We start from the raw sequence: 12,170 nt of genomic DNA on the forward strand, positions 1-12,170 counted from the left end.
TATTTTTGTATAAAGTTAGTTGCCGGGTTACGAACAAAATCTGTTTCTACGCTGGCGACAGAACCAGAATTTAAGCGTTAGTCGGAATCAACACTTTAAAGTGCCTGTGACATCATAAAAAAGGATTAAATAGCATTATTATGTGAATTAGAATGATATTTTGAAACGATTTGACTATATACAACAATTTGGCAAAGCGCAGATGATTAGAAATTAGTCTTTTAATCTGCCGTTTAGCCATGCCTGTCATTATAGCGCTCTAGCGTCCCCAGCTGGAGGATGACGTCGGCAGAGTCACGATTTCAGCTGATTTATAATTCAGCCCATGGAGGGGGAAGATTCAGAACGAGGAAATTACGACACAGAGGAGCAAAATGTCATTATTGTTTCAATCTCTCCAATATTTTTACAGGATATTCTTTTTATCTAAGTATTTTTCCCCAATTGCTAAATAAATGGTATGGTCATGACAAATAACAGTCTTGTGCTAAATGGAATATGAGATATTAAAAATTCAGTACGACATGGCAAAATTACCCTATATTAGTCAAAACTGTCGACTTTTTGGCACCTCCCGAACTATATTTTATGCCACCGGAGTTAGTCAACTTTTATCATTTCCCTGCCCCGGATTTGGAGAGCGTAAACAAAGCAGGAGGCGTGACAGCTAGCCGACATGCTAACCTGAACCGAGCGGCGTTTCCAAGTCTTACTCATGTCTTTCGAAAACGAAAAAGCCCACAAAACTACACCGGAACATATCGCACGGCGCCGGGGTTGACTGTGTTTACGGACAACTTGCGGCAAGCAAGTTAGAACTCGTCGTTCCCCTGCTGCGTGCAGGAGTGCTCGATGAGGGGGATGCAGCTGGAGAATGACCGCCAAGCGGCTGTTCTAATCTTTTTCGCCTTTTGAAAACGAAAAAACGGTAAGCATGCATTTGCTAGCATCCGCACATCATCCAAGCAACTACACAACTGGCTTTAAGTGTCAGATTGCGAGTGGAAACACACAACAACAATACAAAAGACTAAATAGTTGGGCAAATAAGTATTTAGTCAACCACTATTTGTGCAAGTTCTCCCACATGAAAATAGGGTAAACCTCAACCATGAGAGACAGAATGTGGGAAAAAAAAAACGGAAAATCACATTGTTTGATTTTTAAAGAATTTATTTGCAAATCATGGTGGAAAATAAGTATTTGGTCAATATCAAAAGTTCATCTCATCTGAAATGCTTCTTACGAAGCCACTCCTTTGTTGCCCCGGCTGTGTGTTTGGGATCATTGTCATGCTGAAAGACCCAGCCACGTCTCACCTTCAATGCCCTTGCTGACGGAAGGAGATTTTCACTCAAAATCTCTGGATACATGGCCCCATTCATTCTTTCCTTTACACAGATCAGTCGTCCTGGTCCCTTTGCAGAAAAACAGCCCCAAAGCATGATGTTTCCACCCCCATGCTTCACGGTGGGTATGGTGTTCTTCGGATGCAATTCAGTATTCTTTCTCCTCCAAACACCAGAATCTGTGTTTCTACCAAAAAGTTCTATTTTGGTTTAATCTGAACATAACACATTCTCCCAGTCCTCTTCTGGATCATCCAAATGCTCTCTAGCAAACCGCAGACGGGCCTGGACGTGTACTGGTTTAAGCAGGGGGACACGTCTGGCAGTGCAGGATTTGAGTCCCTGGCGGCGCATTGTGTTACTGATAGTAGCCTTTGTTACTGTGGTCCCAGCTCTCTGTAGGTCATTCACTAGGTCCCCCCGTGTGGTTCTGGGACTTTTGCTCACCGTTCTTGTTATCATTTTGACGCCACGGGGTGAGATCTTGCATGGAGCCCCAGATCGAGGAAGATTATCAGTGGTCTTGTATGTCTTCCATTTTCTAATAGTTGCTCCCACAGTTAATTTCTTTACGCCAAGCGTTTTACCTATTGCAGATTCAGTCTTCCCAGCCTGGTGCAGGTCTACAATATTGTTTCTGGTGTCCTTCGACAGCTCTTTGGTCTTGGCCATAGTGGAGTTTGGAGTGTGACTGACTGAAGTTGAGGACAGGTGTCTTTTATACCGATAATGACAGGTGCTATTAATACAGGTAACGAGTGGAGCCTCGTTAGAAGAAGTTAGACCTCTTTGACAGCCAGAAATCTTGCTTGTTTGTAGGTGACCAAATACTTATTTTCCACTCTAATTTGGAAATAAATTCTTTAAAAATCAAACAATGTGATTTTCTGTTTTTTTTTCTTCCACATTCTCTCTCATATGGTTGAGGTTTACCCATGTTGACAATTACAGGCCTCTCTAATCTTTTCAAGTTGGAGAGCTTGCACAATTGGTGGTTGACTAAATACTTTTTTCCCCTACTGTACATACAGGCGTTGCCTCTGTAGATAGCATCCGATTGAGCTAGTGAAAGAGGAAAACACAGCTGCGAGCCGATTTGCAATTTGATGCTTGTAAAATATCCACAGGGGCAATGCCTGTATGTATCGTCTTTTGTATTGTTGTTGGGTGTTTCCACTCGCGATCGGACACTTAAAGCCAGTTGTGCATTTGTTTGGATGATGTACGGACGCTAGCGAACGCATGCTTTTGTGATCTTCCTAACTGTATTAGCAGCTAATCATGGTGGATTTGCGTTGTTGCGAACATGTTTATTACCGAGGACGAAGTCATACCTGTCAACCGGAGACTGTTGGCAATCTTACAAATAGTGACGTATGCCCTAACAAATTGATGACTAATATTACACCATTTAATATAGCGTGCAACATGACACAAAAATAAAACTCAATTTTCAAAATAATATGAATTTGTTGGTAATATTGTCACGTATAACCTGGTGCAATCAAAGAACAATCAATATCTTCAGCTACATCATGATAACTAAAATTTAACAGTGACTTTTGTTATAATTGTATGTAGAACTTTTGGCAATTTCTATCATGTCTTTTGACTTCAGCTCGCAATTCAGTTTGACTTGAGGGTAGTTTGTTAGTGTGTCCAATTATAAATGAAAAAGGTCAGTTGATAAAATGAAGTTACCGATGCAATCTTTGAGTCAAGGAACATTTCTTTTGCTAATTCTGAGAAGTGATCAGCAATAGTTGCGGGCAAATTGGTGTTTGGCAACAAATTGGCAGAATAAAGTCTCCGCTTTCATCACTTTTCATTCTGCAGACTTCATCTTTATGACCAGTGTTGTTAATCTTACTTTTAAAAAGTAATTACAGTTACAAATTACTTCTCCCAAAAAGTAATTGAGTTAGTAACTCAGTTACCTGAATGTAAGAATGATTAGTAACTTGGCAAAATAACTGGTATTACCTTTCATGTTTTTTTTTTGGTTTTTTTTTTTTCTTCATTTTTTTCAAAAGAAAAAACACAAAAAAAAAAACAGAAAAACATAGTAACCTTTGCTATGTTCGGAAATCATTTAATGTTGTGAATCAACTGTTAAAGTTGTTAAAATTGCTCCCGTTTTTGCATTACTTGCCTTTTGTCTACTTTCGACATATGAAAGTTTTCAAACTGTTTCATCATTTAAAGATAGATTCAAGTCAAGATTTTACCAATTTACGAGTATTTTAGATAAAAAGTTACTTAGGTTGCCTCAGAAGGTTCACAACAGCAGAGTCTTTCTGAGAAGTCTGCTGCTTTAAGATGGCGGCTGTTTACTAAAGCCGCCGAGTCTGTCATTTCACATCTAGTGCTATATTCATATGATATCTAGTGTAGCATCGAGTGGGCGTAAATTGTAGGCTGTCGGCTACAGTCAAGAAATATTGGAGCCACCTAACCTAGCATCGTGTTTGCAACAGTGTCACAACAGTCTTCCCTCCTTCCCACTCCTGCTCTTCTTTCTCCGTGTCTCTGACTTTTCTCGTGTCATTCAACCAACGTAGTAACGCATAGTAACGCACATTGTCTCGTTGCCGAAACGGCGACAAATTCCGAACGGAGAAAAAAAACTGTAATGCACGAAAAACTTACAGATTTTGAACGTACCGCGTTTTTAAAAAATCAGTGCTCACTTGTACAAATTACGCCGAAACCGTACTTGATGAAGTTGTTTGTTTCATTTCATTTCTATTTTTAGTTTCATTCTTCAAGTTATGAGGATCAACGGCAAAATAAAGTAAAAAAATCATACCAATGTCCTGCATCGTCAGTTGGGAGTTTAGCTCGCTGTATAGCCAGGACTGAGCCGTAGTGTCTTGATGAGGACAGTACAGCTGCGTTAAAGTGATGCCAGTAAATGGTATCGGCACCCTATTTGTTGGTACTCGCCGATACTGATACCACCATTTTGAGTCGGATCGAAAAACGACTGGAGAAGACTCCGGCGTCGTAAAATCTTTATAATACTGTATGATATGATATCTTTCATTAGCATTCATTCATGCTCATGACAGTGTCATTTCATGATTATGACGGTCTTATGACGCCACTGTCAAAGTGTTAGTGACAATGGCGTACCGCAAGCAACACGTCACTTCCGCTCATTAATAATCATGACGTTAGCTACTGTTGCTAAGGGAGGACACGCCACTGTTTGTCCTCAATATTAAATGACTGGAAATCGTGTACGAAGGAGATGTTTACAAAGCTAAACCTACGAATTTTGTCTGAAAATGATGTCCCTGGTGCCAAATTCACTTGCAAAGATGTGGAAGTACATAAAAATGTTCAGTTAAAGAGATGGCTTGAGTGTCAAGGGCTGAAAAAAACGAGCCGACCTTAGCATAGCCTTAGCTTTTTTATCGACATCTTTTTCTTAAGCGACTGACAATGACATGACAATGACAAAGCTTCCTGACACTTTCCTTTGACATCAGAATGAAACATTAAAAGCTTATCTAAGAGTGAGACAGGATTTGTATACTTCCTCCATACTTGTTCTACACCGTACATATAATCTGTGTGTTTGTGTGAGTATTTCTTGCGAGGCTATACTCACAATAACTTCCACCATGACAACAACAGTATTGTTAAGCGCAGGGTTTCCTCCGTCTCTGGCCATCACTGTCAGATGGATCCTTCCATCTGGAACCTTTTCATAGTCCAGAGGCCTGGTTACACTGATCACTGGTGAGGAGAGAAAGCAAGAGTTGGTAAAGATTTCCCGATTCATGAAAACTTTCAGCAAGATGTTATAAAATACCAAGAAGATTACAGTATGTGTTGATCTATCCATTCAGTGACATTCATGAGAAATCATGTCCTTCCATATCAAACACATTGACTCAGTCTTTTTATAGACTAAGGCTACGTTCATACTACAGGTCTTAATGCACGAATCCGATTTTTTCATGTTTTTCCGACTTGAGTGAGGCATTAACTTGATGGTCTGAACATGACAAGTCGCATAGAACTGGACCATTTCAAATCCGATCTGGGTCACTTTTGTATGTGGTTCAAATCCGATCTGGGCCACATTTTTCCAGACTGTCGCGGCGGTCTGTACTGTCCAGTTTCCCAAATCGGAATTCATGCAGCAATTACGTCATCAAAAAGCGAGTGAGACGACACGGTAGCGGTGCAGCTGTGTGTTATTAGCGCCTAGCTTGCCTTGAACACGGCTTTTTAGGAAGGGTTGGACTTGACAGCAGTCATAAAAAAAATATAAATGGGTTGAGGATAAGCCTGAGAATGATCGGTTTTCTCTCTGCTCCATATAAGCAATATTTCAACATTGCTTATACGGCTGAGAGTGGGGGCAAACTGCGCGTATGTGTGTGTGGCATGCACGGACAGTGTGTGCATGCTATCGATCCATATACTTTGAATATAAGACTAAACTGGGATTATTTATGTGTTATTTGTGTCCTCTTTTTAAAAAGCAAAATATGATATGCCTGGAATGACGGATGACAGCCAGCATGTGTGGTCATTTGTTTTGATGCTTCTGCGCATGCGGGTCGTCTTGCTCAGCGCTTGTCAGACTGCGAATTAGTGTGCATGCGTAATACTTGAATGGTCTCAATGGACAAAGGCAGTCTGAACTAAGCTTGAGAACGATAAACCGATACGACCGGATATCCGGTTTTCCAGGTGAGAGATACAGATGTATCGATAGTAAAGTTACCATTCGACAGTAATTAGCCATTAAATATTCAGTGAACCGATAGTAGAGATAGAATTCGGCTATCGTGAGCACAAGAATCGGCTTCTAATGCCTAGTTTAATGCATTGCTTAATATTTTAATTTAGCTTCTACTTCACATGCTGCGCTTGTGTCTTTCAGTGAATGACTCAAGTGCGCGTCATTTACCACACAGCGCACACTTAGATCGAGACCGCACGCATGATATAATATGGACAAGCACTACTCACAGTCGTGTTTGCCACAAGTTACTTCCCATGCATTTCAGCAGAACCGCTACTAGTCGCCGTCATTACCCGATCGTCACCGGCGTGTCATAACAATGCGAGAGCTAACGAAACCACTGTAACGCACGCAGCGTAGCGTTTTCTTCACAGCCCAAAACGAAAACGAAACTAGTAGTGGCAACAAAGCAACATGCTAAAACAATGGACAGTGTGATCACCGACGTGCTGTGATTGATTTTCAACGCACCCAGGAAAACAAAAGTCGGACTTTGAAGTGATGAACGCAGCCAGATCTGTTCGCATGGGACAGAGCTTGTCTGAAGTGTGGAGCGGTACAGAAATCGTGAGTTTTAACCCTGAAAAATAACCCACTATAATGCTGGAAAGGGCGGCATATTGTTTCCACGAAACGCAGTCTGCTTAAACATGAACATGTGGATTAGTTGATCTTCCTCAAGAAAAATCTGCCCTTCAAAAAAGATATGGACAGTGATGAGCAATAAAAAATGAGGAAGCACGGGCATAAGTGAATGACTTTGCTGTGTATTAGGTTAAAGTAATGATTATTGACCTGTCTAAAATGCTATGTTTTTATTCCCCCAATTATACCAGTAGTAAAGCATAATTTATTATTTATTTATGATAAAACTAGCAGGTTTAATTTCTTTTTCAAGAGCTGCTGTATATAATTAATATTTTTTTGTTTGTAAGATGTTTACATTGAAAGTTTGCACTTAAATTACTTACCTCTTGTGTTAAAAACACCAGGAAATACAGTAATTGAATTACTGCACTTTATTGTTGTCTGTGACTGGAGTTTTGTTGTATTATCAATCCCATCCAACAAAATGACGGTCATATAGTAATCCTTATTTTTTTCTCATAAAAAATAAAACATAACATTGGTATGAAATTTTGTTAATTTTGCTCTTAGAAATGTGGTCTTTTTTATATGTTTAAAATACTGTACGAACACACACAACAAATGTTTACTATCGTATCGTTTTCACTCTGTATCGAACCGTATCGTTCTTAACTATCGAATCGTATCGAATCGCTCGGCCTTAAAAATGTATCGTTTTTTAATCGAATCGTAACCTGTGTATCTAGATACATATCGAATCAGCTTCATGCCAGAGATTCCCAACCCTAGTCTGAACGGGCACGCCAAAAAAACGGATATGACAAAAAATCGGATTCGTGCATTAAGACCTGTAGTATGAACGTAGCCTAAGATAGTCATGTACTGTAATAGTCTCCAGGTAATTTGTCCCAAATATGTGTATTGTTAAATACTTTATATTGTAGTGACCACTACATCCTCTCAACATAATTCACCCACGGAACTAATGTGGGGGATGCTGTGTTCGGGAGGGGAACTCTCTGACGCGCGGTTTGTAGATCACAGAGACGAGTGGCCGACACACAACACACAGACCTGACACGCCGCCACAGACTCACAAACATCCTGCACTACAGTGGTGACGCTGACGTCCGTCTCACCGTAGTCTCCGAGAAATTAAATGAACATTAAACAAGATGACGGACGCTGACTTTCTTGAGCTATCTATGTTTAAAGAGTCTGCTGTGGCCACGTGGTTTGCGTGCGTGGAGGCGCAGTTTGCCGTCTGCGGTATTTTTGATGATACCATGTGGTGTGTACGTTCAGGTGCTCGACGGCAGTCAGAGCTTGTCTTTAAGCCGAAGGAGGACAAGTATAACGGGCTGAAGGCGCACCTTCTTAGGCTTTTCGAACCATCGTGTGCATTAGCGACCTCAAAGACGCCCAAGGTGTCTGTCACAAGAGCCCAATTGACCGTGGTTCCCGACGACGACGGCAGCACTTCTGCCACGGGTCCTCACAGTCATAGTCCCACAGCTCACTCCCACTCTGGCGCTTCCCGATGCCGACAATCCTGTCTAGCCCCCAGTGCCCCTCTCGTGCGTCTCGACGACACCGCGTAGGTTCCTGGCCTTCTCTGTAGCGCCACCACGTCCGTTCCTGGCCTTCCTGACACCTCTGTGTCTGCTCTTGGTCTTCCTGACCGCGCTGAAGACATCGATCCTGTGCCTGCTTCTCTGGCCTCCACTGACATCGCTTCTGTGCCAGCGTCGCTGGACACCGCGCCGCTGGCCTCACTCCAGTGCCAGTGCTTCCGGAAGTCTCTGGTGTCGCTCCTCTGCCAGTGCCTGCGAACACAGATGTCTCTCCTGGTTTGCCGCTTCTAGACGAGAACGTCACTTTGACTCCGGTTTCGCCGCTTCCTTTGCTCCTGGTACGTCTAGTCCAGGGGTGTCCAAGTCCGGTCCTCGAGAGCCGTAATACAGCTTGTTTTCCGTGTCTCCCTCCTCCAACACACCTGAATCAAATTATCAGGATTTTTATCAAGCAGCTGCAGAGCTTGCTGATGAGCTGATCATTTGATTCAGGTGTTTTAAAGGGGGGGGGGGCATGGAAAACAAGCTGGATTGCGGCTCTCGAGGACCAGGGTTGGCCACCCCTGGTCTAGTCGATGCGGTTCGTTCCACTGGTCACCCTCGTCCCTGGCTGGGCAACTCCGACCACCACGCCTGAAGGCCTAGTTGACCTCGCGCTTCTCATCTTCGGCCTGACTGTACACCCATTCGTATTGCTCGGTCATCTGCTGCCTGGCGTCCCAGGATGTCCTCCTGATCGTCCCGTTTCGTCGTTCATCACCAGTGTTGGGAGTAACGCCGTCATAAATAACGCCGTTACATAACGGCGGTTTTTTTTCAGTAACGGGGTAATCTAACTCATTACTTTTTCCGCTGTTACAACGCCGTTACCGTTACTGGCGGTCAAAAGCAGTGCATTACTTTGAATAAATTGAAGAAACTACCAGCCATGTCGAGTCGACTCTCTGCTCTGTTGATTTGTCATCCAAGACTTGGGGTGCGTTCAGGTTCGAGAATAGCGCACGTACTTCTGACTCCAAGCTGTTTGTCCCTGCTCATTCAATTAGACAATGCTTTCCAAAGTTTGGCAACGTTTCTGTTTGCGCTACATCTGATGCTAGCCTCCTTCCCATCTCCCACTGTCAGCCAGCAATAATTCTGCTTCCATCTTGAGGACGGCAGACGCTTTGAAGGTGACGTGAATTGTCGGGAAACCAGCCTACCTTAATGCAGCCCCTCGAGAGATGCGATGGAAGCGATTGTGATTGGCTGAGGGTTAGAGTCATGTGTCGTGGTAAGCCAATCAGAGCCGGTGATTTCACAAGCAAACCGGAACAGCGCGTGCGGCAAACACACACACGCAAAACAGATGCACAGGGTCGGGATGGCAGAGCATTAAGAAGAAAAATTGTCCTTTAAGAGGTGGAGATATAGACACTATTTCAAGTTTGTCAAAATTAAACGAAAGAACCTGCATGTAATGTGTAATTTATGTCCCGGGCAAAGCTTTTGTCGGCATCTGTGGTAAGCAATTCAAATCTGCTGAAGCACCTAACAAGTTAACTACCTGTCTGTTCTTCTCTATTCCACTGACTCGAATACTGCTCAGAAAATTTCAAATTCTTTGACATACAACAAGTTCTTTTTAAAGTAACGGAAATAGTTACTTTCCCTGGTAACTAGTTACTTTTACTATAGAGTAATTCAGTTACTAACTCAGTTACTTTTTGGAAGAAGTAGTGAGTAATGTAACTAATTACTTTTTTAAATTAACGTGCCCAACACTGTTCATCACCTGGCATCTCGGATGATCGTTACGTTCGGTCGGGTCACGCCTGGCGTCCTCTGTGGGTGAGTTCTGGGGGGGCCCGTGTACTGACCACTACGTCCTCTCTACATAATTCACCCACGGAACTAATGTGGGGGATGTTGTGTTGCGTAGCGGAACTCTTTGACGCGCGGTTTCTGGGTCAGAGAGACTAAAGACAAGAGCGACTGACACACGACGCACCAACTCGCCGCCACAGACTCACGAACATTCTCCACTACAATATAAATTTTTTTCAAACCCAAGCGCACCTGCATAGCCTTCCACCATGATGATACTGAAGTAATCAGGGAAGGCAGATGCTGAAATGATGGTGTATGTGATGAAGTTGTTGGGAGGAGAATCCTCGTCTGCTGCCTGCGGGCGAGAGAAAGTGGAGAAGAAATCTATGGTTTTAAGTGGGGAAAAAAAAACAGTGCCAACATGTTTTGTCAAAATTTAAGCTGGTTCTGGCTAATAGTAGCCAGGATATTAGAACGCCAACTCAGCTGAATACCGGCCAAATGAAACCTTTCTGAGACTAATCCACAATAACGGCAAGCGATAAGTTTGTTGTTGGCTGAATTTAAAGATGATTCATCCAGATATTTTTAAATTTACTGGACCTCACTCACATCAGTCTATGTCTCCTGGTTACCTGCATGAACCCACCTTTTAATTTATAGCCATTTAAAAAAGGGACAACCACAGAGAACAAAACCCTACTCAGGAAAAACAGCAAATACATCCTTGAGCCTACTGGTAGCTTTCCTAACAACCAATTTTAGTGAAACTGTCGTATGGCTCTTAATGCTTGCCAACTCGCACGAGGTCTGTTTCAGGGCAAATTGCTGACCCAGCATTTGGTGACATGCGGCTTCCCGTTTCCTTCCAGGCATCTTATTAATATCAGAAGCATTTAAGGTTAGCCGGGACTAATCAAATAAAGTGAGCCAGCCGTTGAACCGAGTAATCGTCTGAAGTCCTGCTGTGTAAACACCAGCCGCCGCTGTGAACTGTGCAACGGAAAGCCATCGTCGGACCCACCACTACAAGCCATGTAATAGGCTTTTCTTAAGGGCACAATCAAAGGAAGTGCTGAGCCATTAGTTACAATTGTGCCTGTGCACCTCTGGCTTTTGTGTGGCATTGACGAATAGCCGACACACCAGGTCACTCGGTTCTTCTTGGATACAGTGCGCACAAATACACAACTGCACGGTGATACAACATGAATAAACCTTTATTTTGCTGACTGATCTAACTTCCAAACATATCACGATGTAATGAAAATATTTCATCGACGAACAATTTTTTCATGACGAGACGCTAACAAACTAAAAACGTGTCTTGGGAGACTAAAACCTAACGAGATGAATGCCAGTTTTCGTCGTATGCTAACAATGTGTAATATTTTCTTTTTGTACGTGTAGTTAGCCTGCATCAAAACACTGTTCAGTTGTGTCACTCATGTGACGTGCTGTGTGCTCCCCCCACTCACTGGTGTCTTCTCCTTGCCTAGATTTTTAATTTAGCCCAAGATTTGTTTTCTTATCTTGGCAAGAGAGAATATGCAACATTACTTTAGCCTTTAAAGGTGGTACGAAAAAGTATCAGAATCTTTTGGAATATCTCTCATTTTTGCATAAAATCACCATCAAATGTGATCTGATGTTTGCCAAAATGACACAGATGAAGAAACAGTGTCTGCTTTAACTAAAACCACACAAACATTTATAAGGTTTTCATACTTTAATGAGGATAGTATGCAAACAATGACAGAAGGTGGAACAATAAGGAAGTGAACCCTCTTTTTTGCCAAACTATTTAACTATTTAAAGGTGTGTGCCCAATGACTGATGAGTGGTTTAAAGATGGCCTGCCCACTATAAAACACACACCTGGTAAGAATTGTCTTGCTGAGAAACATTGTCTGATGTGCATCATGACCCTGTCAAAAGAGCCGTCTGAAGACCTGTGATCAAGGATTTTTGATTTGTATAAAGCTGGGAAAGGATACAAAACCATCTCTGAAAGTTCGGATGTTCATCAGTTGACAGTCAGGGAAGTTGTCTCCATATGGAGAAAGTTTGGCACTGTTGCTTCTC

At 42.5% G+C, this 12,170-nt stretch overlaps 1 protein-coding gene across 6 annotated transcripts in view; it reads right to left on the reverse strand.

Annotated features, from left to right (window-relative positions):
- The window catches only part of cdh23 (cadherin-related 23), a 494,731-nt gene that overhangs the window by 188,303 nt on the left and 294,258 nt on the right, over positions 1-12,170 (reverse strand). For all 6 annotated transcript variants that reach the window (XR_009064688.1, XM_057848926.1, XM_057848928.1 and 3 more), the window contains 2 exons: positions 10,335-10,440; positions 4,966-5,093 (listed from right to left, as the gene is read on the reverse strand). Coding sequence is in view for 5 of the 6 variants with exons in the window: in XM_057848926.1 (XP_057704909.1) it covers positions 4,966-5,093; positions 10,335-10,440 (234 nt within the window). In the remaining variant the exon portion in view is untranslated. The remainder of the gene's footprint in view (positions 1-4,965; positions 5,094-10,334; positions 10,441-12,170) is intronic.

The sequence above is a fragment of the Corythoichthys intestinalis genome, chromosome 10 (genome assembly GCF_030265065.1).
Source record: "Corythoichthys intestinalis isolate RoL2023-P3 chromosome 10, ASM3026506v1, whole genome shotgun sequence".
Lineage (NCBI taxonomy): Eukaryota > Metazoa > Chordata > Actinopteri > Syngnathiformes > Syngnathidae > Corythoichthys > Corythoichthys intestinalis.